Source organism: Ascochyta rabiei, chromosome 1 (assembly GCF_004011695.2).
Source record: "Ascochyta rabiei chromosome 1, complete sequence".
In the NCBI taxonomy this organism is placed as follows: domain Eukaryota; kingdom Fungi; phylum Ascomycota; class Dothideomycetes; order Pleosporales; family Didymellaceae; genus Ascochyta; species Ascochyta rabiei.
The window spans coordinates 161,854-185,978 of NC_082405.1; the positions used below are offsets into that span (position 1 = coordinate 161,854).

Consider the following 24,125-nt stretch of genomic DNA (forward strand, 5'->3'; position numbering starts at 1 on the left):
GATGCTAACGTAGCCTACTGCAACATCACATTTTCCTATAGGCACGACGGTCGCGATGATCTCGTTCACGTTTCCTACTACGCTCCCGATTCAAGCACCTTCAAGAATCGCTTACTTGCTACCGGCGGCGGAGGTCTAGCGATCAACTCTGGATCCACATCGGTGACTGGAGGCGTCAGCATTGGCGCTGTAGGAGGTTTGACCGGTGGTGGATTTGGCAGCTTTACTACCCAGGGAGATGTACATTTCTTCTTGGCCAATGGCACCGTCAACTGGGAGAATGCGTACATGTTTGGCTACCAAGCCATACATGAGACGAACGTACTTGAAAAGCAGCTAACAAAGAATCTTAAGGCTTTTTACTACAACACAAAGCTGTATGCTTACTACCAAGGCTGCTCCGAGGGTGGTCGCGAGGGTTGGAGTCAAATACAAGGCTTTGAAGAGCTAGATGGTGCAAGTGTGAGTGCTCCTGCGTTCAGGTATGCGCACCAACAGACCCAACATCTGTATAGCAACGTTGTGGAGAAGACGCTAAGATATTTTCCATCGCCGTGTAAACTAGATGCTATCGCAAACGCCATAATCAAGTTCTGCGACCCACTGGACAGAAAGACCGACGGGGTCGTCGCGCGTTCGGACCTATGCAAACTGCACTTCAACATCAACTCGACTATCGGACTTCCCTACTACTGTCCCGCGAAGTCTGGTGGGAGAAACCCATTTGGTCCAGGTGGTGGCGCGTCAACGCCCGTCCAAAACGGCACAGTCTCAGGCCAGGCTGCAGCAGTCGCCCAGACTGTCATTGATGGCCTCCACGACACTCGAGGCCGACAAGCCTACTTCTCCTACCAACCTGCTGCCACTTTCGAAGATGCGCAGACCAAGTACAACAGCACAACTCAGGAGTGGGAACTCAACATTAGCGGCTTAGGCGGTGAATTCGTAACCCGCTATCTCTGGCTCCAAAATACCTCAACCCTCGCGTCGCTCGAGGGTATAACATATGACACACTCAAAGAAGAGATGTACAATCTCTGGCAGACCTACGAAGACAGTTTCCAGACGACGTGGCCTGACCTGAGCCGCTTCGAAGCCAGCGGCGGCAAAATCCTGCACGTCCATGGCGAGAGCGATAATTCAATTCCACCGGCGAGCAGCGTACGGTACTGGGAGTCTGTGCGATCAATCATGTATCCGAGACCAAGCTACAACGAGTCCACTACCAAACTGCAGGACTTCTACCGCTTCTTCTTAGTGCCCGGAGCGGCTCATTGCAGCGCGAACGGGTACCAGCCAAACGGCGAGTGGCCACAGACCGTCATGAGGCCGTTGGTTGACTGTGTTGAGAATGAAAAGGCGCCGGACATGCTGGACGCCACAGTGCTGTTGGGTGCTAACAAGGGATAAAACCAGCAGATCTGTCTGTGGCCGCTGAGACCGGTGCATGGTGACAAGTCGACGGCACCGGAGTGTGTGTATGATCAGGAGAGCATTGACAAGTGGGACTATAATCTAGACGCTTTTCATATGCCTGTATACTAGATCCTAGAGTCGACCTGGAAGTGTGTTCGCAGCGCAAATGTTTTGGAAGAGCGGCTGGTAGACTTGTGGAATACGATGAGAGGACTTGGAAAATCCCAGACAGCCAATACATACGCAAGCATCCTTTGATATGCTATCTGAAGAAGTTATGTATAGTGACAAGAATTCGACAGCCGCCTTGATTGTGTGGCAACCAGACACGCTCCACCAATCGAAAGCCGTCAACCCGCCCCACCCACAAAATGCCTAGGAGAAACGCTCCTGCTCTAGACTGCCACTGCCACACACAACTATCAGCATGTCACCGACTCTCACACATCTTGCAGAGTTCAGGCTGCCTGACTACCCCGCTGCATCTCTAACTCTGAACGGCAAATCCCTCAGCATCTACGATGAAAATTCTTCCCTCACAAACCAAGAGCAGGAACCCTCAGCAGTGCCAACCGGCATCGCCACGATTCTGTATCGATGGAGCCCCGCAGCTCTCGCTGCCTTCCTGGACACAGATGCCTGGTTCAGCTTAACGTGGACGGTCGCACTGCCAGAAAACAAGGCGTGCGGCGAGTCTGCGAAACAGCTGGAGATTGGACGCGTAGGGAACCAGGTCACGTTCGGCACGCTGGATGCCAGCGGCGACAACTTCGAGATCATGTGCACCTTCAACATTGCTCTTGCGTCTGAGACTGCAGCTGGAGTGGAGAGGAGAAGGGGAGAATGGGTTCCTAACGTTAGAGAGAGTATGCTGGGCGAGGCGGATATGAAGAGCGGGGAAGAGGTGGAAGAGGTTGGTGCTCGATGGGTCGGAGATGTGCTTGCGAATAAGAGATGGGACGCGGCGAAGGGCGTGAAGCACAGTTTCCATGTCGAGTATGCGCCAATGGATATTTTTGGCGATGGCATACCAATGAGTCCGCATTGGCTCTACAACGCTCTCGACCTCAGCAAATGCACGACATGTAACACCGAGGGATCTGCAGCAAAGCCGCTGAACCGTTGCGGACGGTGTGGTACGGCCGCATACTGCTCGAGCGTGTGCCAGAAAGAAGACTGGAGGGTGCACAAGTGGGTTTGCACAATGAGCATGGAGGATCGGGGCCAGGCCATCAAGATTTCCGAGAAAAGCGGGCTGTACAAATGGGATACCGCAAGGACGATGGCTGCAAAGGGAGAAGAGGTGGCGAGCGATAATCCGTTCTTCGAAACTGTACAATCGAGACGGACGAGAGAGGAATGAGAGATACTCAACTACACCCAGAGTTTCCATTATGCACTGGATGTGTGTCACGTTGGTGTTGAGAAGAGAACAAGGGAGGGCGAGTTCGAGGCCTACACGAGCACAGCCCATTCGATGCAGCGGCCCAAACCCACACTGCGCTCTGAACGACGCCAGGAACGAACCCCGCCTCGAGCTTAATCGACAGGCAATTGCTGAAACGCTACCTACGCTCCGGCTGCCACACAACCCCAGATCCCAACACACGCTACCTATTCGGACCGCGATCTATGAAGCCTCATCTCCAACTCCAAGCAGCGCCACCATGAGCGCAAGCCAACGCATCCACAAGCCGAACAAAGCCTTGACACCAACGTAAGCACGACCTCTATTCGACCGCCGCCGATCCAAATCAAGCATGCAGACCAACCACCCAACCACGACCAGCGCAAGCAGCCCAAGCGCCGTCACACATGTCTCACGAGCATCACCCCCACTCCCCCGCAGCGCAAAAACGAAACAAAAACACCATCCGCAACGACATCGACTGTGCAGATCTAGCACCCCCCAGCCGCCTCATCTCGTAGGTACACCTACGTTGCAGGGACTGAAAGCCAGGGTAAGACGGCATCTTCGGATTCGAATCGGCGCATCTTGAACCTGTTGAGCGTGGACAAGGAAAGGACCGATGGGAAATTCTATGAAAAGAAATTCAGGGGGGAACGCATTAGATAGTTGTATTTGTACTCGGCGGCCCACCAGAACGTCATTTCTCTTTACTTGGGCAGTCCGGTTGAAGATGCAGTTGTACTTTTCACTTTCTCCTTTGGCGTTGCTGGCGCTCGTGCAAGTGGTGGCTGCGGCGGCCAACAGCTCGCATCTGCACCAGCACGATGCGTCCTTTACGCCAGACCACTACCTGCGCGTCACGTACGAAAACCACACGGTAGCATGCCAACACCGCATGTCGGTGCTGGTGAACGGCACGTCGCCGGGCCCGCCGCTGCGTCTCCCGCCGGGCAAGACGAGCTGGGTGCGCGTGTGCAACGACATGGACGCGTACAACACCACAATGGTCTCTACACACTGATGTGCTGGTTGTGTGTACCTGCTAATGTGACACACAGCACTGGCATGGCCTCTCGCAGCGCACCGCGCCCTTCAGCGATGGCTCGCCCGTCTCGCAGTGGCCGATTGCACCGCACCAGTGCTTCGACTACGAAGTGCATCCGGAGATTGGGGATGCGGGGACGTACTTTTACCACTCGCACATCGGGTTCCAGGCCATCTCGGCCGCTGGTCCTCTTATCGTTGAGGATTTCGCGTTGCCGCCGTACGAGTATGACGAGGAGCGTGTGGTGTTTTTGCAGGATTACTACAATAAGACTGACGATGCGATTGAGCATGGCCTTACAGCGACGCCGTTTGTGTGGAGTGGCGAGGTAAATGCCGTGCTGGTCAATGGGGTGGGAGTTGCGGTTGGCGAGACGGCTGGCAGGGCCGGATGCAAGATGCCTGTCATTCATGTCGAGGCGGGCAAGACGTACCGGGTGAGGTTTGTAGGTGCGCTGGCCATCAGCATGGTTTCGTTTGGAATCGAGGGGCATTCGGAATTGGATGTCGTTGCTGCTGATGGTCAATACACACAGCCACACAGAGTGGGACACATGCAGATAACATCCGGACAGCGCTTTGATGTGCTTCTGCGAACGAAGACGGTGGAGGAGTTGGGAGGGAAGACGGATTGGATGGTTCAATTCGAGACGAAAGATCGACCGAGCGTGTATAGGGGCTTCGGGGTGCTGCGGTACTCGAACGCAAAACCGAGGATTACCAGCGCGCCCAGCATCGCGCCATTGCAGCTACCCAACGCCACGTACGAGTTTCTCGAATACGCACTGCAGCCGCTCAGACCCAACGGGTTTCCTACTGCGGAGCAAGTAACACGGCGCGTGCACATCACGAACCAGCAACTGACAAAATCCACGATCATCTGGCAGCTCGACGGGCTCAACTGGACCGAAGACAAAGCGTACAACGCGCCGCCCTATCTGGTCGACATCTATAGGAACGGAGCTGCTGCCATGCCAAACTACACCGCCGCGCTGGCCAACGGCGGGTGGGATCCCACGACGCTCGCCTGGCCCGCCAAGATCGGCGAGGTGCTGGAGATTATCCTCGAGAACACGGGGAGTCTGGTCAATGGTAATGGTGGCGTCGACTACCACCCTTTCCACCTACATGGCGGACACTTCTACGACTGTGGTAGCGGGAACGGGTCGTTCGACGCCGCTGCGAACGAGGAGCGGTTGAAGGATTACCACCCTGTGTTGAGAGATACCACGAACTTGTACCGGTACGGAGCGCAGGGGACGCCGGCGCAGCCGGCTGGTTGGCGGTGCTGGCGGCTGAAGGTGCAGGATGCTGGGGTGAGTTTAGCGTGCGACTCTTGTTCAATCCGGGCTTGGCTAACTCGTGGTAGTGCTGGATGCTGCATTGCCATGTTTTGCAGCATATGATTATGGGAATGCAGAGCGTGTGGGTTATGGGCGAGTATGAGGACATTGCGCGGATTCCGTATTCGGGCGCGCAGGGGTATCTCGAGTTTGGGGGAACAGCGTACGGTGGGGATGATAATTCGCCTGTTGCGTGGCATAACTGGGACGATGATGCAGATGGTGGTGAATAGTGAGCGTACTGTCTCAGTGAGGATTGGCACGCCCTTTTGTGTAGGCAGGAGCAAGCATGGTGTGGAAGTGAAGTTTGTTGTTCTCACGACTCGTCGTCATGCTGAAGTGCGGGAGTAGAATCGATGATGACTGTTCAACGTGCCAAGGAGCAGGCTACCAATGACGCTGAAAGTGGAGCGTGGATGTTTGCGTCGTGCGGTATTGTTGGTGTTGGACTACAAAGGAGCTGGTACCTATTATTTGGTGATGCACTAAAGGCAATGCTAAGCTAAGCCTATTTGGTGATGCACTGAAGGCAATGCTAAGCTAGGCCTATTCGGTGCAGGACCAGAAGCGCTGTGGACCTCTGAGCCTGGGAAAAGGCCGCAACTTGGCAGCGAATGTTTGTGAAGGCTATAGGGAGTAGACTTTGTGTAAAACATCACAGGCTGCGACGAGGCAGAAAAGCAGCTCGGATCGTATAGGCATCCAGTTGATTGGGTAGAGCAGAGGCTTCGACTCGACCCTGGCTGCAGGGCGTTTGTTGACGGGCAAGGCGCACAGCATGTCCCAGGCAGCCGGTGCTACGACGATCGGTGCTGTCGTGTTTCACCATGGTGAGCAGATCTCTCGGCAAGGTTGAACCAAGGACCCTGAGAGAGTGACATGGTAGCACGAGACAAAGCGTGCAGCAGAGGCATAGAGGCACGATGGCTGCGTGGTTACGAGTCTAAGGGGGCTATGGCGAGCGGCGCTCGGAATGGTTCGTGTTGGGAGCTGTCTGGCAGGTAGGATAGCGACAGGCGTGCCAGGTTGCAGACATGTTCATCAACGGGGCACACTCGGCGGCGAGGGGTGCAAAAGCAAGAGTCTCGTGTCGTCTCGCAAGCAGTGCACGCAGTGCACGCAGTGCAACGGCAGCTGGACAGTTGAAGATGTGCAAACGAGATGGAAGGCATGGTGCGGCAGACATGGCAGGTAGCGAATCGATAGATGGCAGAAATTAGGCCTCAGGGCAGCGGTTGGGCCTAGCAACCGGAGGATGTAGCGAACCTGCATAGCGTTGCCTGATACGAATCGCCCGCTGGGGTGCAAGCCGGGTGCAAGCCAGGGTGCCGCTTGAACCGGAGTGGCGTGGACAGGGCGACGCAGGCTGACTGGAGTGATGGACAGGGAGGGGGGTAGGGGGGTGGGGGGGGAAGAAGGGTGCAGGTGTGTGTGAAGGAGGGTGTGTTTGCAGGGCCATGGAGGAGACATGAGTGTTGCTACATGTGTTGCTACCGTGTGTGGGTGCGCGGTCTTGTTGAGGGAGGTTGGCTATCGCCAGGCTGGGCAATGACGCAGACGCGAGGACGCAACGGGCAAGGACGACCAAGGACGCTGGGAGATGGGGCAGGGATGGCTCCACAGCGGCCATACTGGCTCTAGCGTGGGTTCCTTGTCAACGCCGCCGCCGAGCCAGTCGGCTGCGGGCGTACAGGCGTGTCAGCCTCTTGCTGTGTTGGGTGTTGGGTGTTGGGTGTTGGGTGTTGGTGCACCAGCCGCCTTGCCCGTGGCCAGCCACCAGCTAGCACGGCCTGTTTTGCTGCTACTGTGTGTTGCTGCCAACTTTGGATACGCAGTTTCTGCGGTGCTCGCCGTCCCCGTCTGCGTCCCCGTCTGCGTCTGCGTCTGCGTCTCCGTCTCCGTCCCCATCTCCACCCTCCACATCGACAACGCTTCTCACTCTCCAGTCCCCGAACTTCCTCCAGTCCCCTCTCACTTGCTCCCCTCCCCCCAGTCCCCTCCACCCATCCATCGCCTCGCTTGCCCGAGCACTGCGCTGCGCCAGCACCACGACCGACCCGGCCAACGAGCACCGAGCGCTGCGCAAACGCTTCCGCAAACACTAAGCCCGCCCAGAGCTCGCTTGAGCGCGGTCCACCCACCCTCGAGCGGCGCGCCGCCGTGGTCTCGCCTGCCCGCCTGCCCGCCTGTCCTCGCTCCTTCCCTCTCCGCCCCAGAGCCAGACACCACCGCCGTCGCCACCCAGCTCTGCGGCCGCCGCGCACTCGACTCACGGCGCACATCACCCACCGCTGCCATGGCACACTCGCAGTCCGAGCAGCCCTTCCTGGGCCACCCTCCCGACGCCTCGCCCGTCCAAGGCCCGGACAGCGACTTCCCCCCGCCGCCGCCCGCCCACCGCGTGCCCGTTGGCATGCACCCAGACACGCAGCCCTTGCAGCCACAGCCGCCCTCGTTCCAGCAGGACCCCAACAACTACTCGGACCTCTCCACCCCCGCCAGCGAGCCCAGAGGCGCCCCCCTCGGCGTCCCCAGCCGCAGCCCCAACGCAACCCCCTTCAGTGACGCCTACGACGGGGGCATGCCGCCGCGCTCCATGTACTCGAACCGCTCCTACGGCTCCCAGGTCCCCCTCGCCGGCGCCGGCCTCTACGCGAGCAACCACTCGCTGCACAGCATGAACTCGCCGCCCCACAGCGCTCCCTTCTCCGACAGCCCCTACAGCCGCTACTCGTCCGCCCCCATGACCAACGCCCAGGCCATGGGCCAGATCGACCCCGACGAGCTCGCCGACGACGACGACTGGGGCATGGGCCCAGAGACTCCCCAGAACAAGCGCCGCTCCTTTGTGCCCTTTGGCGCCTCGCGTGACGGCAGCAGAAACGGCTCACCAGGCTCCTCCATTGCGGGCGGCGTCGCAGGAGCCGGCGCAGGCGCTGCCGCCGGTGCTGCTGCTGCCGGCGCCTACGCTGTGAGCCGTGATGGGAGCGGCAAGTACAACGCAGTCTCCAACGTCAACGGTGCTGGAAGCGCCAACGGCAGCGGAAGCCACGTGGGAAGCCACCCTGAGCTGCTCGCCGAAAAATCCGAATGGCTGAAGCGCGACCATGCGAAGCGCAAGAAGAGGATGTGGATCGCCATCTCCATCATCGCCGTCCTGCTGCTCGGTGCCATCCTCGGAGGTGTCCTCGGTGCATTGCTTAACAAGGGTGGCAGCCACGACGCGCAGCAGAACGGCGTCAGTGCCGGCGATGTTTCATCAGACAACAAGGACGACCTCGACAAGGACTCGAGCGAGATCAAGGCGCTCCTGAACAACACCAACCTGCACAAGGTTTTCCCCGGCATGGACTACACGCCTCTCAACGCACAGATGCCCGACTGCGCAAAGGTACCCCCTTCGCAAAACAACATCACCCGCGACATGGCCGTCATGTCGCAGCTGACCAACTCTGTCCGTCTCTACGGAACCGACTGCAACCAGACCCAGATGGTCATTCACGCCATTGAGCGCCTGGGGCTGACCGACATGAAGATCTGGCTCGGCGTATGGCTCGACAACAACAATTCGACCAATCAGCGGCAGATTAGCCAGACATGGGACATTCTCGACGACTACGGCTGCGACTACTTCAAGGGCATCATCATCGGCAACGAGGTGCTCTACCGCAAGGATCTCACAGCCACCGAGCTGATCGACCAAATCACCGTCTTCAGGCAGAACATCACCAACCACAAGTGCGATCTGCCAGTCGCCATGGCGGACCTTGGTGACAACTGGACCGCCGACATGGCTACCAAGGTAGACATTGTCATGTCCAACGTCCATCCCTTCTTCTCCGGTACCCAAGTCTCCAACGCCGCAGACTGGACATGGAGCTTCTGGCAAAACAACGACGTCGCATTGACAGCCAACAACCAGAAAATCAAGCAAGTCATTGCCGAAGTCGGCTGGCCTTCTGGCGGTGGAACCAACTGCGGTGGTGCCACCTCTTGCACTACAGGATCTGTCGCGGGCATTGACGAGATGAACCAGTTCATGGAAGACTGGGTGTGTCCCAGTCTCAAGAACTCGACCGAGTATTTCTGGTAAGTGCCATGGTGCAGCAGACGTTGACCTGTAGATGCTGACTCTTCAAAGGTTCTCCGCATTCGACGAACCATGGAAGATCCGCTACAACGAGGCCGGCAAAGAGTGGGAAGACAAGTGGGGCCTCATGGACGTGGACCGCAACCTCAAGGCCGGCCTCAAGATCCCCGACTGCGGCGGCGCAGCGCTGCCAACCTTTGACTAACTTCGCTTCGACGTTCGATATTTTCCAGCAATTACATTGATTGAGCACTCGACTCTGCATGACAGCTCGGCGTTCGGCGGCGCATGGGTACGAAAGTTCTTGACATGTTGGCGGCCAAGTTACCCGCACGTTTCCATCTTGGCGGTTTTTTTTTTCAGGGATACACAAGCATGGCTGGTTTTTTGCGTTATGGCGTTTCAGCATTGGCGGTTCGTTTGACACGATAGGCGGCAAGTGGAGGATTGGGCTGTGTATAGGGTAGAAAGGGCCGCCTTCTCGTGGGAAGATGCGCATCGGCATGGATTCGATGATCAGGTATACTACAATGCACGTATTGGAGCGGAGGAATGTGTAGATAGATAGATACGGACCAGAAGTGCATAGAGCGCATGGATACGAATGCAACCATATATCCCTCTTCAGCCCGGCCGCGTACCTCTTCGACCGTGACGCATACCTCACGGACCCACAGCCCACGGCGCTCTCGAAACGACGCTCTCGCAACCACCCTCCCCACCAACAACTCCACGACCCGCGCTCATCGCGCAATCCTACTCTCTCCACCTCGACTCGACTCGCAAGTGCGGTGAGGTCCAGTCAGCTAGTCCAAACGTCGCTGCGCTACGGTCGGCATGCAGGGCTTCGACTGCTCCGCACCACCCACCGTCTCGGTGCCAAAATCTCACAACGTCGCGACCCCGCATCCTGTCGTGTTCGAGTACATGCACGCAACACAATAGGCGGGGCTCTGAAGGATGAGTTGTGCAAGATGGATAGGGTGAGTCCTGCATTTGGAGATGTCGCGGGTGCTGCAGCCTCCAAGGGAACCAACAGCCTCCCCTCCCCTCCCTCCCTCGCCCGTGTCACCGTGCGCCCGGATACGTAGCCAGAGCGCGGTATAACAACATGCATGCGTTGATGCTCTCGATCGTTTCGCCATAGGTCACCAGGCGCATTCGGTTCGAGGAAGAGATGGAAGATGCGCTTTTGGTTTTGGTTTCAAATATTATAAGTTAAGTATCATAGGTATATACACCGTCGCAGGAAGAAGAAGAAGAAGAAAAAAGAAGTCGTGCTACATGCAATGCAATGCAGTCATCGATGCCGCATCGCCTCTAAGCGGAGATCTCGACGACGGCAGGGCCGGCGAGGATGGTGTCGTCGGTGGCGGCGGTGTTGCAGCTGGTCAGCACGACGTAGCTCTGGCCAGCGAAGCCCTCGGGGATAACGACCTCGTAGCCGCCGTTGACCGCCTTGGCCTCGACAAAGGTAGGGCCTGTGACGGCGATGAAGGCCGCGTACACGGTGCCCTCGATCTTGTAGCCGCTGGTGCCGAGCAGCACTGTCGAGCCGGTCTTGATGGGCATGTCCTTGCTGGAAGCAGACAGGCTGGGGAACGCCTTGACGGGAAGAGCAGGGTTGTCAGAGGGGCAGCTCTTGATGAAGCCAGCAGCGAGGGTGTAGACCTCATCGTAAGAGAGAGGAGCGTCGAAGGGCTGGGGGAAGGGGCTCTGCTTGTTGACGTTGCGGATGTAGGCGCTGTGGCGGGCCTCGACGGTCAGGATGGAGCCAGCAGCGGTCAGGTAGGTCTTGGACATGATGTCGGCAGCGGCACCGAGGTAGGCGCTGACACCGACACCCTCAAGGATCGAGGCGGTGGCGAGGAACGACTGCACGCTGGTGACACCGAAGTCGTAGGTGCACTCCTTGACGGGCTTTGCGCCGGCGGCGGTGAGGGCGCCAGTCAGGAAGCTGACGTGGGTGGTCTCGTCGCCGCTGATGGTCTTGATGCGGCCGTAGACGTCCGAGGCAAAGCCAGCGGCCTTGAAGTCGGCCTCGGTGAAGTTGGCAAGGCCCTCGCGGTAGAAGGTGTCCTCAAGGTGCTCGAGAGTCAGAGCGTAGTTGAGGATAGCAGCATCGGTAGGGCCAGTGGCACGCTTGGTGGGAGCGGCAGAGGCAACAGCAGCCAGGGCGGCGACAGCGATGACAGACTTCATGTTGATGGATGGAAGTGTGAGGTATTGAACCTTGAAGAAAGATACGAGGCTGGGAAGGTGAGTGAAGCTGAAAGACTGTTGTTGAGCTGTCTGATGATGACAATAAACAAGGAGAAATGGTCTTTACTTATATCACCTCCACCGATCCATGGTCCTTGGAGCAGACGGCCTTGTTCCCTTCCAAGCTTTCGTTCACCAGTCCACATCCACCATCACTCTTACTGCCTCTGGCAACGAGCGGCGGTAGTACGGTACCCTGCGCATCCGGCGACCTCTGAAGAAATTACGAGCGCCAGACTACTGCAATCGGTGCGTACGTTCCCGCCACCAGGCACCTCGATGCGGAAAGGGTCACTGCAAAGACCCTCAAAGATAGACTCTGGAGGTGGGCTACCTCGCCCATTCCCCGCAAAAGATGGACTCGATCATTACCACGGAACGCTCAGTCCCGGGTGAGAGAATTGTAGTGACGTCGGGCACCAGGCTGTAGGGCCAGGAGAAACCGATCTCTGATTGGCCGTGTGTTTTGAACACCGGGGCTGGCGCGGAATGCTAGCCCTGAAAACGTCTAGTGGGCTGGCTGGAACCTGAGGCTTCCGGACGCGGCGTTGTACCACCAGACTACCAACAGCCTGCCAACGACACCACGCGCCGGCACGTACCGCTCATCTTGCTGATTTGGATAAGTTATTTGTAGTCGTACGCGGCGTTGTGAACGGTACCTTGGATTGCCGGAAATGAACTGCCTCGCCATTGGCTGCGCCCTGCCCTGGCTGGAAGCGGCGACGACGCCTGACTGAGGGTCGATACTCGCGGCGTCGAAGCGGCGAAGTGGACGGGTTCAGACTTGAGCATGCATTCTGCTGCCGTGAGTCTGGGGGAGATTAGCGTTTTTCCAAGTGGCGTCGATCGGTATAAAGATTCAGAGTGTAGACTCTGGACTTTTTCTTGCATCAACATCTTTCACAGTCACTCGTTCTTTGCAACCGTCCCATCCATCGCTTTTTGCATCGCACTCTCAATCCCAGATACTCCAAGATGAAGTCCTTCACCCTCGTCGCCGCCGCTGTGCTCGCTGCTGGTGTCTCTGCGTACGTTTTACTCAGTCCCCATCTGCTTCACGTACTCGTGCTTCTATCCCTTCCAGCCCTTCCCGAAACCATCTCGCCATCCATCTAACACTCCGCAGCCAGTACTCAGCCGGCTCTGTCTCAACACCTGTGCCGACTTCGATCCCCGGCGGCTGCAACCCAGCGCACCCAGGCTCATGCCCCACGCCGTACAGCGCAAGTCAGGTATCGGTCAGCAAGCCCGCCTCTAGCAAGCCCGCGTCCAGCAAGGCCTCGTCTGCGCCGCCTGCCTCGGGCTCCATCACCACGACCATCACAGCGAAGGCTGGGTGTCCTACCGGCCCTGCACCTGATGTCATCGTCACGCGCTCCAACGCTCCCGTGCCGTCGTGCGAGGCCGGCAAAAACGCCACCAAGCCTTCCATTATGAGCATGCCTGGGTACGGTCCCCCTGCACCGTCTGCTGGCTCCGGCAGCGGGAGTGGAAGCGGTTCCAACTCTGGCTCTGGCTCTGGCTCTGGCTCTGGCTCTGGCTCTGGTTCTGGCTCTGGCTCTGGTTCTGGCTCTGGCTCTGGTTCCGGCTCTGGCTATGGCTCCAGCTATGGCAGCAGCGGAAACGGCACCAAATCCACCAGCACCTCAAGCAGCAATCTCCCCGAGTTCACCGGCGCCGCTGGCCGCAACATGGCATCTGGCGCGCTCGTCGTGCTGGCTGGTGTCGCTGCCTACCTGCTCTAGAGCCGCCTTTGACTACCAGTGTGAGTCAGCAGGACAGACGAGGCGTGAAAACGGACAAGGGGGCCGAAGTAATGGATGGTGCGTGGTTGGATGTAGATACCCCTTTCTAGGCGCTGTGTATATATATTCCCTGGTTGCCTAGTCGATTGACTGGTGGCGTGTTCAGCGAAGACGACAAAAATCCCGTCGAAAACACCGAAACCGCTTCGAAATCAACTTGTCCCCAATCTAGACGTGCCGTCCCCACATCCCTCTCGCTCCATCTACACACATTCTCTCGCGACTGTCGAAAAAGGGCACGGGCCCTATCAGCGCACATCAACTAGCACACAGACACCAGACCGCGGTCGCTAGACTGCGCTCACTAGACTGCCGGTCGCTATGGACTTGCTAGACTGCCATCACCAGCCTAGAACGACGAGTCCGCAGTCCCCTGGCACTGCGCACGCGCACGCTTGCTAGCACGCAAACAGCCCTCATCTCCTTTGCTCCAGCTGGCGCGGTAGTGTGTCGATAGCCGGCTGCGCAGACGCACGGGACGAGGGGTTTTTCCTTGTCGCCTGTGGGTAGCCGGGTGTTGTGGTCTTTACGTCTGCTGGTTCTGCTTGCTGGCCGCCTGTGCTGGGCCGTGAGGTGGGGGAGTTGGGGGCTGGGTAGGTAGAATCTGCTGCGTTTGTACGCTGCGGACAGCGTGTCCAACCGTAAGTAAACGGCTACGGCAAAGGTTGATTGCCGTAAGTAACGGCAATTATCGTTGGCTGTTACGTCCTAAAATTACGGCGTAGGCCTACTTTACAGCGTAGAGACGTAGCTACAGGTGTACAGTTACTATTTTTAGTCTAGCGTAGTTAATAACTGTAAAGGAGGCCTATCCTGTAACGCCTCTGTGCTTAGAAATATGTTCTATAGGCTTTATCTGCCTTTATGCGTGATAATATAAAAAAAAACGCAATAATTGCGTTATAGCGTAGGGGAGGAGGTAGTAATACTGTTAAGGCCTTGCGTTAGGCGTGGTGTTAAGTTTTAACAATAGTGGCCTGTGCAGCCCCCCCCCCCCCCTATCCCCCTATTATTAACACTAAGGTTAGCTGTACTACAACTATATTATAGCTTTATATATAGCTACAGTACGTATACAGCTATGGCTTATATAATTACCATTACTTACTATATTTACGGCCGTAACCTGTAACCGTTACGGGCCGTACTACGTACGGTTGGACACGCTGGCTGCGGAGGAGTTTTCTGCTGTGCGGTGGAATACGAACGGTCTGCTCGAGGGTGCCTGGGCATACCTGACTGCTGTCGTATGTTTTTATGAGGGAGGGGAGAAACAGCTGTTTTAATATTTGCACGGAGGAGGTTTTCTTCATACACCGCGCCTGAGGCTGCTACCGTATTCTAACTGTGACACACTCTACAAATACGCCCTTTGCGCTAATCATCGCTGGCAACTGAGAGCTCATGGAGAGCACGATAGACAAGATGCGTGCACAAGAGGACCACGGTTTACGTCATGTTTGCTGAACCCGCGCATGTACACACTGGAGAAGCATCTAACACGACAGACCAGCGAAATACAAACCTCAAGTTAAAACAATCAGCCGCGCCACGTCTTCACGCCTCCACAACCCAGCTCTGCGGTGTGAATTGCAGCCACCAAACGACAAAGCAGGAGACACCAGCACAATAGCCTGCGAGACAGGTCATCTATCTGCACGTGAAGATGCTGTTGTTTAGTGCCATGTCAGGCCCGACGTAGTACATACAGCACGTCGCGCATTTACCTTAAGATTGCGGCCGGTCTCGTCTTTATTTGCGTACGCTGATGACTGAACAACACTCCAATGCCAGTTGCGCAACGAGGCTAGCAGATCTCACATGCAGTGCGGCGCACACTGAGGGGATGGGAGGTCGATGGAGAGGAGGTGTAGAAGTTAGATTACTACAGTAGTGATAACAGAGTTTATGCAGTGTAGATAAAAACAACAGACAAGCTAGTTTACACTAAAAGAGCATTAAAAGCAGAGTAACAGCTTATTTAATATTACATACCTACCACCTAGGATATAGACTAGAAGTAACAGAAGCTAAAACAGCAGTAACAATCCTATATAAGAAGTTAAGGACAGTTCTTAATACTAGTAGAGTAAATATGTGTATATTAGTAATTTATACTAGATGTTAGTTGTAAGATAGAGATAGAGAGGAGGTGTAGAAGTTATATTACAACAGCAGCAATAACAGCGTTCAGCATTCAGGCAGTGTAGATGAAACAACAGACAAGCTAGTTCACACCAAAAGAGCATTAAAAGCAGAGTAACAGCTTATTTAATATTACATACCTACCACCTAGGATATAGACTAGAAGTAACAGAAGCTAAAACAGCAGTAATAATCCCATATAAGAAGTTAAGGACAGTTCTTAATACTAGTAGAGTGAATTAGTAGATAAGTAATTTATATTAGATATTAGGTGTACAGTTACTACTGTGTAAGATAGAGATAGAGAGGAGGTGTAGAAGTTAGATTACTACAGCAGCGATAACAGAGTTTATGCAGTGTAGATGAAATAACAGATAAGCTAGTTTACACCAAAAGAGCATTAAAAGCAGAGTAACAGCTTATTACCTACCACCTCCTAGGATATAGACTAGAAGTAACAGAAGCTAAAATAGCAGTGACAATCCCACACAAGGACAGTTCTTGATACTGGCGGGGTAGATTGGTGGGTTGCGTTGGATGTTGGGTACAGGTATATAGTAGTTATTCTAGTACAGCAATACCACGATTTAGTGGGATTGTATAAGCAATGTTCCAGTGCGATGGTATAGGGCGGTGCGGTCTTGGCGCAGGGTAGCAGGGGGAGATACGACGACGTGCAACTGGGCGGGAGGGAATTGCGTCGCTTCTGGTGCGGGGAAGAGGGGTGGCGTGGGGTCGTTGGTGCGAGTGATGTCACGAGGATAGTTGACCGGGGCGAAGGGAGAGTTACGGTTGAGAGTCACGGTTGAGAGTCACGGTTGGAGTCACGGTTGAGTCAGTGACGTAAACACAGTCGAGGCGGGTGCACGCCAAAAAGGACAAATGATGGAGATGATATAGCTCCACGGTAATGGCCGCTGCGAGTGGTGGTGGAGGGAGCCAAAGTGGGTTTCAGGTAGGCAAACGGAAGGGGAGCTCGATGCAATGGCCGGACTCCCAAACCGTAGGGAGGTCAAAGACTCCCCAGGAACCGCAACATCTCTTGGACGACCTTCTCAGGCTGCTCCTGCTGCGGCCAATGGCCTGCGCCGTCAATGAAGCGGGTGCCGCGGAAGTCGGAACATGAGTTTGGATAGGCCTCCACGGCGCCGGGCTGCTGATAGTTGCCCCAGTCGTGCTTCCCAGAGATGAAGGTACTGGGGCACTCTATCTTCTTGCCGGCGAAAAGCTCGACGTCTTTCTGCTTGGCTGGGTCGGTGGTGGTGCGGTAGAAGTTCAGTCCGCCCTGGAAGCCAGTCCTCGACCACTCCTGCACGTAGACGTCGAGGTCGGCGTCGGAGATCCAGCGCTTCGTTGCGGATGCGTCTTCGGTCTTCATCATGTCGGCGATGGTGTCTGGCATGGACTTGTTGAGCGGCATGATGTAGTAGTGCGGCATCTTGGCCAACTCTTCTGCGGACCACTCGTTCAGCGGTGCAGGACTGTTGTTGCTCCCGTCGGCGGACTTTACGTGCAGGTACCCTCGCAGATACGCGTGCATGCCTTGGGGTGGGTTGTTCCACTGAGGCGCGGCCTCGCTGGTGCTGTTGTACCACTTGTAGTGCTTCCTCGGCTCTGGTAGCTTGGCGAGCTCCGCCTGGATGTCGACAGGCGCTGCTGGTGGCTCCTCTCCACCACGGAGATTAAAAGGCAGGGCTGCCGGTGCCTTGAAGGGATGGCTCATCATGATGCAGCTTCTGAAAAGATCTGGGCGGATGAGAGCACTCAAGCTTGCTGTGACGGCGCCGAAGTCGTGCCCAGTGATGCACTGCACTTGGCGGTACCCCAGGGCGTGAACCAGTGCGACTACATCACGGACGATGGTGGTCAGTGTGAAGTGCGACATGTCGGTTTTGTCGAAAGGCGAAGTGTCCCAGCCCGTGGTGCGGCCGTATCCGCGTTGGTCAAAGGCAACGACGTAGTAGCCTGCCTCGGCCAGCGGGGCCATGATTTTCCTCCACGAGAAGGCGAGCTCGGGGAATCCATGGGTCAGGATGATCAGGGGTTTGTCGCGTGCGGGTGTGTATCCAGCCTCGAGGATGTGGAAGTTGAGGCCGTTTGACGGACAGTGGAGGTAGTTCTCAGTTACGCCCGAGGGCAGGGGCAGGGGTGGGAGGTTGGATGGAGAGGTCATGGCTGGGAGGTTGGATGGAGAGGTCATGGCTGGGAGGTTGGATGGAGAGGTCATGGCTGGGAGGTTGGATGGAGAGGTCATGGCTGGGATCGTTGCTATTGAGGTGTTGTGCTTTCCCTTTGCAACAGGCCACGGCAGCTGGAGGGCTGCCGGTGCGGGGACATGATGTGCATCGGCTATTCTCCCGCGCAGCCGCGGAAAGCTTAGGTGGAGGCAGGGCAATGTGGGGTGTTGAGGGGTATTCTGCAGCAAAAGCTTAGGTGGAGGCAGTATACTGTGGGGTGTTGAAGGGTATTCTGGCTTAGGTGGAGGCAGTATACTGTGGTGTGTCGACGGATATTCTGCAGCAAAAGCTCAAGTGAAGGCAGACTGCGCACTGTGGGGTGTTGAGGGGCATTCTATTCTGTAGCAGAGCTGCCTAGGAGAGATGATTACAACCAGTGCCAGCCGAGTCGCCTGCTCTTCGTCGACGTGCGATTCGTCTGTCTGGTGAGGCGCTGGACGAGTGCACACCATGTCAGCCACAGGCAGCGACATCGAAGGACGGCCAAGAACTGTCAGCGCGTGCCTGAAGACTGGATCTGGGAAGTGGGACAGTGGGAAGGGGCTACGTCACGATGCACTAGCTGGTGGGCGTCGGCGGCTCTGGCCGATCCAAGCGGGGCGCCGTGGTTCGCTGCATGGGAAATCACGGTCTGTGTGTCGCCGACGCCTACTTCAAGTTCACGTTGGCAGGCTCAGGGAGGAAGGGGAAGAAAGCAGGGCGCTGGTGAAGTGGGTGCAGCCAGTGCAGGCGTGCGGAGAGGAGGCGTGAGGGTTGGGTAGGTGGAGAGCGTGGGTGGTGAGAGGGAACCAATGCGGCCAAACAAGAGGCTGCTGGTGTCTGGGAGGCAGGCCACTTCTTTCTACCACGTCTGGCAGCAGCCACGGTACGCTCGACCTTGGTGTGGTGAGCTGGTGAGCTGGTGAGCTGGTGAGCCAGTGAATCGCGAACACGCTGTGCTCGATGAGACGAAGCGCGGTTTGAGCGTGTTTCCACGCGCGCAGCGAATGCCTGTGCTGCAGCAGTTGGACGGATGTTGCGTCGCCGGGGAGCCAGGCTCACGGCCCTCTGCTCTAGAGTCTAGACAGTTAGCCGACACGGACACGGATGGTGACGATCCAAGCACCTCACGGCAGGATGGTGCGGTGCCAACTAAATCAACATCTGGCCCCCGGCAACCTCAGCGCATCCCCCGCGAGGCCTGCACCGATCGTCCGTCGTCCAGCACGCCCTGCCGCCGTGTCACCACCAGCCTGTGTTTGTGCGCTGGCCCAACGCTCTCTTGTTGTTCTCGACGACGCATGACATCACCTCGCGCACAACGCGCAACATCAACACCGACGCCCACATCGACACCGACGCCCTCATCGACACGGCAGCATTCCATCGACCGGCGATGCAGAGCAGCCGCGCCTGCTGTTAATTTCTAATCCTTCACCACCACCACACCACCGCCATGTTCTCCAAGCGAAGGCGCGCTGCCTCCAATCCGGTGAGTGCCGTGACGTCGTGACGCCGTGACGCCGTGATGCTGTGATGCTGTGATGCTGTCACGGCCACCACACCGCCGCGACGCGATGCTAACCGCCCGCTCTGCAGCCCCAGCGAGCAGCGCCGCCGCCGAGCGCATCCGCAGCGCTCGCAGCCACAACGGCCTTTGTCCGAAACCAGGCCTCGGATGCCAATCTCTCCAACGCCGCCGCCGCCGCCGCCCTGCGCTCCCACACGTCGAGCCCCATCCCTGTCGGCGACGTGGTGACGAAGCGCATGGTGCGCCGCGGCTCGACCTCATCGCAAGGCAGCCAGCGCCCCCAGGGGCTGCGTCGCCAGTCGAGCGCCGGCTCCATGACGGAGCGCTCCTTTCGCAACGCCTCGCCTGGCAGAGGCAGCCCCGTCGCCGTCCCGCCCGTTCCTGCCGTGCCTCGGATCCTGCATGGACGCGCAGCCAGCCTCGAGCCCGTCCACCGCCGCGGAGCCTCACCGACGCAACGAGGGGGAGGCGCAGGCGGAGGCGGAGGAGGAGGAGGAGGAGGAGGCAGAGGCGACAGCGGCGCCGGCCCGTCAGCGAACGCCGGCAGCACACAGCGCGTGGGGAGCCCGCTCGCCCAGGTCTCCGAGGAGGGTCAGGACCAGCGCCAGTCGATCAACTTCTCGCGCCCCATGTCGCCAGCCCTCAGCGTCACGGCTGGCGGGCCCTCGGCCACCCACGCCTGGTTCACCGGGCCCGTCGTCGACCACGAGGCCGTCCAGCGCATGGCATCGACCTCGCAGCCCAAGAAGGCTGCCGCTACCACCCGTCCAGCGAGCACCCACCAGCTGAAGCCCGCTGGCACGGCCGCGCAGTCGCGCTCCTTTCTGCCAGCAACATCGCCGTCACCGCGACCCGTCGACCCAAAGTCGCCCGACGCCGTCTACGATCCCTCGACCCGCACCTTCATCCACAAGCAAGACGCCATGCACATACACCGCGAGCAGCACCAGCAGCCCGACGACCCTGCCCACCGCTACGTCGCACAGCACCTCCACTCCGCTGCGCCCATGCACGCCGCCCGCGCTCGCACGCCAAGCCCTCTCCGCTACACCGTGCAGCCAGAGCAGTCGCCTCCCCCGTCCGTGGCTCAGCCTCTGCTGCCCGAGCCGCACACCGCTGCCGACACCCCACGATACGAGGAGCGCCCAATCAGCCCCCCTCCATCACACCCGAGACCTGCCCCTGCCCCTGCCCTGGCACGGCAACGCCCAGAGGACTACACCAACACCGACATCAAGCCAGTCGACCTTGTCCCCATAGACTTGGGCCAGGCCAACACGCACCAAGAGCCAGAGAGCGATCTCTCCCCCCGCTTCACACCCAACAAGGATAGCGCCTACCCTCGCATCGGCTCACCACCAGACACAGCATCCAACCCACGCGTGGAGCAGGTTCGCGGCCATGTCCGCACAGAGCGACCGGCGTCTCTGAGCCCAGCCCGCCACGCTACCTTCGCGCCCACCACAATCGAGTTTGCTGGTCTGAAGCATGAGCCCCTACCGCGCTCCGTGTCCCCTGCCAAGTCGGCTCTGAAATCCTCTCCTTCCGTCTCCAGGCGCAGCAATTCGCCTCTTGCGCCGAACGGACTTGGATTCGCCAAGGCCGCCTCTGTGAGCGGTGCATCCGACACTGCATCTGAAAGCGGTTACGGGAACAAGAAGAAGAAGACAGTGCGAGTCAGCTTCGAGCAGGAGCCTGTGCTTGCTGGCCACTCCGCATATGGCGACATGGATGCCCCAAGCTCTCCCGCAGGACCCACACCTTACCAGCCGATCGCAGCTGCCCAGACCGAAGACGAGTTCGAGGACTTCATGAAACCACGACCCGCGTTGCCGTCTTTTGGAAGCGTGCGAGACAAGACCCGCCCCCGCGACGAAGACGATGTGCCGCAGAAGGTTACCGAGACCGTGTCCACACCCATGTCGGCATCTGTGGCGTCTGTGGGAGAGCCAATGGAGGCCTCTACCGACCTCGGCTTGGCACACATCGTAGCTCAGGACTTTGCTTCCCAGAAGACGGCTACCGGCGATCCTCTACCGCCACAGCTGGCTTCGGTCGAGGGCAGTGGCTATGCATCGGACTCGAATTACTCCACCGATGGCGAGTCGAGCATGCGCAAGCACGCTGATCCGGCAACGGCTCCACAAACACTGCCTGTTCCTGAGCCTAAATCTCTGACAAAGCCGGCCGCAGCACAGCCTTCCACCCTACCAATCATCTCCGAACAGGTTGTCCAAGTGCCTAACATCGCGGTTCTGCCGGCGACACCCAGCCCTTACGAGCACGCCGAGCCGAGGTTTCAGAGCATGTCCGCGCCTGGCGGCTGGAACGACGAAGAGGAGCAGCAGCCTGTTGCATCCGCATATGCACCTGTGCAGTTCGCACCGATCCAGACCCCCGCTTCTTTCCAGCAGCAGCTGAGCGAACCACCAAGCAGCCCAGGTCACGATGGCGATACCTCTGATGACGACAGCAGCGTGTACAGCGATGCCTATGAAGATGTTTCTGACATGGAGGGCGGCTTTGGCAGCATCAACGCCATTGTCGAAAGCCCCGTGATTGGCTCAACTCCAAGTCCCGGCTTGATGAACTCAAAGTACGCGGACAAGAGCGTCACCGAGAGTCCGACCCCGCAGTCCAAGAGCGACACCCCGAGCCTTGCCAGAAACGAGCCTGTAGACCAAGTGACTCGTGACTGGGAAGCTGCAAGAGCGCACTGGAGTGGCGTAAACCGACCGAGAGATCACGATGACGCGCATGCCACACAGAGTCCCGCTCATGTCGAGAGCGTTGCTGCTCGTGTACTGCAAGCCCCTGTGCAGGAAGAGCAACTCCGAGCACAGCACAAGCCTACTGTGCAGCCAGCTACGAGGGCCGTTGCCGAGACTAGACCACGTGTATCCATGTCACAAGCACCACCCAAATCATCCGTGTCTGCTCAGCCCACACAGACACCGGACAGGCCTCTCAAGTCTGCTCTCAAGAAGTCTACACCATCACCTGCACCTGCGCAGAAGGCTTCCGGTGTGCCCCAAATGAGAACCAGCATGCGGGGCGCTTCTCCTAGAGATGCATCCTCTGGGCAAACACAGATGAGATCCACCATGCGAGGGAATGCAAGCCCTGGACCGAGAGCCGCACCACAGATGCGCACCAGCATGCGTGGCAATGGTCCCGCACCTACCACTAACATGGCTCTGGCTGCATCTCGCCAGAGCGTGCCTGTTGACCCGAAGCCACCAAGAGGCGCACTGCAGAAGAAGCACATCCCAGCCGGTGTAGCTGCCTCGCAAGCTCGACCACAGAGTCTTCCAGCCCCTGCGCCTAGGAAAGCCACGGCCCCAGCGCCGACATACGACAGCGATTCCGATGCATCAGCAAGCAGTTTCCAACGCAGTCGAGCCCGTCGAAATAACGCGGGTGGCTTTGCTAGGACATCCATGAGAGGTGGACCTTCAGGTCCTACCATGAGAGCTGCTGCGCCCGCCCCTGCCCAGGTTCGATCTATCTCGCCATCCAGAGTCTCTCAATCCACCAACCGACCTTCCATGCGGCCGTCCTCACCAACACCAGAGCCCGCGAAGTCGTCGAGATTCAGCATCAGATCCTTGTCACCCGGAGGACGTTTCCGCAAGAAGCCCAAGGACGAGCCGCCCATGCCTGCGCTTCCTCGGTCGGTGCCAAAGCCAGCTACAGTCAGCAGGCAGCCCAAGGGGAAGACGCCAGCTCCAGCCAGATCCAGCGCCTTTAAGAGCCGCTTTGTCGATTCTAGCGATGAGGACGAAGCCCGACCAAGTCGCTTCACAAGTCGATTTGAGGACTCTGACTCCGAACCTGAACCATACGAGCTGCCTCCCGATCTGACTCCCGTGCGAGGCATCCCACGCAAGGCTGGCGAGGAAGACGGCGATTCTACAGATCTCGAAGAGGAGGCCGAAGCGCCCAAACCTTCCGCGTCAGCTCCTGCCAATGCGGCTGTCACCAACGGACATGGCAACGACGCATCGACTGCACAGGGGACTGCCCTGGCCGCGGGATCCTTGCGCGACAGCAAACACGCTCCCTCGTCACCTGAAACAAAAACGAAGCGTGGCTTCTTCGGTATGGGCAAGAAGAAAACCGCCCCTGCACCACCTCCAGCCGCCGCGCAGACCGCCCGGCCACCAACCTCAGATATCCCTTTACCACCTCAACCACGTAACCGTGAAATCGGCGGTCCCCTGACACCGATCGGCGAAGACGAAGACAAGGAGCTTGGCGCCTCGCCACCAGCAATCACTGCTTCCCCACAAGCCAAGCAATCACCTAGAGCACCCAAGCTTCAGCGCCGGTCAACCCCCGAGTGGCCGCTCGCACCACCGCCGCCTATCACTGGCGAACAGCGTCCGATGAGCTCAGACGGTGTCGCCCAAAGACCCCGCTTTGGCAAGCGACAATCAAGCCAGATTTCCACTGCCACCTCGCCTGTTCTTGATGCTCAAGGCCGGTCCGTGAGCTTCGGACGGACGGGGAAGAAGAAGAAGTTCCAGGGCCTTAGGCGGGTCTTTGGAATCAACGATTAGGTGGTGAGACGTGGCTAACAGGAGTGTAGTGTTCCGCAGCGGCATCACCTTCGCGCCCGGCTACACAAGCGGTCGTCATCCTCTACTACGTCCAGCCGATCAAGTGATCCGTACGTCCGCGTCTCTGCAATCTTTGGTGGATGCTATCGTCTGTCGTCTCCAAACGAGGAGCACGGTCAAGACCACAAGCATTAGGTCGCACAAACCCACACACGGCTTTGCCTTCGCCGTCTACACACATGTACATTTCCCTTTTCCCTTTCTCGCGCACGGAGCGGATTCCGTCTTGGATTGCAA

At 57.9% G+C, this 24,125-nt stretch overlaps 8 protein-coding genes across 8 annotated transcripts, besides 11 other annotated features; 6 read left to right on the top strand and 2 right to left on the bottom strand.

Moving 5' to 3' along the window:
• Nucleotides 1-288: 288 nt before the first annotated feature.
• On the top strand, nucleotides 289-1,410 carry EKO05_0000023 (Tannase; the record flags this gene model as incomplete). The annotated part of the gene is made up of 1 exon (XM_038936965.2): nucleotides 289-1,410. The coding sequence occupies one exon, from the start codon at nucleotides 289-291 to the stop codon at nucleotides 1,408-1,410; it is 1,122 nt and encodes a 373-aa protein (XP_038802564.2).
• A 433-nt stretch (nucleotides 1,411-1,843) lies between these two features.
• EKO05_0000024 (uncharacterized protein) lies at nucleotides 1,844-2,779 on the top strand (the record flags this gene model as incomplete). Its single annotated transcript, XM_038944592.1, has 1 exon — nucleotides 1,844-2,779. The coding sequence occupies one exon, from the start codon at nucleotides 1,844-1,846 to the stop codon at nucleotides 2,777-2,779; it is 936 nt and encodes a 311-aa protein (XP_038802565.1).
• A 778-nt stretch (nucleotides 2,780-3,557) lies between these two features.
• Nucleotides 3,558-5,447, top strand: EKO05_0000025 (L-ascorbate oxidase; the record flags this gene model as incomplete). Its single annotated transcript, XM_059635362.1, has 3 exons — nucleotides 3,558-3,833; nucleotides 3,886-5,187; nucleotides 5,241-5,447. 3 exons carry the CDS (start codon nucleotides 3,558-3,560, stop codon nucleotides 5,445-5,447), a joined length of 1,785 nt encoding a protein of 594 aa, XP_059491345.1.
• A 1,367-nt stretch (nucleotides 5,448-6,814) lies between these two features.
• EKO05_0000026 (Glucan 1,3-beta-glucosidase) lies at nucleotides 6,815-9,509 on the top strand (the record flags this gene model as incomplete). The annotated part of the gene is made up of 2 exons (XM_059635363.1): nucleotides 6,815-9,303; nucleotides 9,356-9,509. 2 exons carry the CDS (start codon nucleotides 6,815-6,817, stop codon nucleotides 9,507-9,509), a joined length of 2,643 nt encoding a protein of 880 aa, XP_059491346.1.
• Nucleotides 6,926-6,960: a tandem repeat.
• Nucleotides 7,072-7,117: a tandem repeat.
• Nucleotides 7,172-7,215: a tandem repeat.
• Nucleotides 7,383-7,407: a tandem repeat.
• Nucleotides 8,120-8,193: a tandem repeat.
• Nucleotides 9,510-10,553: 1,044 nt separating the features above from the next.
• Nucleotides 10,554-10,579: a tandem repeat.
• Nucleotides 10,580-10,624: 45 nt separating this feature from the next.
• On the bottom strand, nucleotides 10,625-11,506 carry EKO05_0000027 (uncharacterized protein; the record flags this gene model as incomplete). The annotated part of the gene is made up of 1 exon (XM_038944593.1): nucleotides 10,625-11,506. The coding sequence occupies one exon, from the start codon at nucleotides 11,504-11,506 to the stop codon at nucleotides 10,625-10,627; it is 882 nt and encodes a 293-aa protein (XP_038802566.1).
• Nucleotides 11,507-12,544: 1,038 nt separating this feature from the next.
• Nucleotides 12,545-13,314, top strand: EKO05_0000028 (uncharacterized protein; the record flags this gene model as incomplete). Its single annotated transcript, XM_038936367.1, has 2 exons — nucleotides 12,545-12,597; nucleotides 12,696-13,314. 2 exons carry the CDS (start codon nucleotides 12,545-12,547, stop codon nucleotides 13,312-13,314), a joined length of 672 nt encoding a protein of 223 aa, XP_038802567.1.
• Nucleotides 13,074-13,172: a tandem repeat.
• Nucleotides 13,315-16,531: 3,217 nt separating the features above from the next.
• Nucleotides 16,532-17,773, bottom strand: EKO05_0000029 (Microsomal epoxide hydrolase; the record flags this gene model as incomplete). The annotated part of the gene is made up of 1 exon (XM_038944594.1): nucleotides 16,532-17,773. One exon carries the CDS (start codon nucleotides 17,771-17,773, stop codon nucleotides 16,532-16,534), a length of 1,242 nt encoding a protein of 413 aa, XP_038802568.1.
• A 1,290-nt stretch (nucleotides 17,774-19,063) lies between these two features.
• Nucleotides 19,064-19,109: a tandem repeat.
• A 61-nt stretch (nucleotides 19,110-19,170) lies between these two features.
• Nucleotides 19,171-19,192: a tandem repeat.
• Nucleotides 19,192-23,828, top strand: EKO05_0000030 (uncharacterized protein; the record flags this gene model as incomplete). Its single annotated transcript, XM_038936755.1, has 2 exons — nucleotides 19,192-19,227; nucleotides 19,335-23,828. 2 exons carry the CDS (start codon nucleotides 19,192-19,194, stop codon nucleotides 23,826-23,828), a joined length of 4,530 nt encoding a protein of 1,509 aa, XP_038802569.1.
• Nucleotides 19,430-19,448: a tandem repeat.
• Nucleotides 19,726-19,792: a tandem repeat.
• Nucleotides 23,829-24,125: the final 297 nt, after the last annotated feature.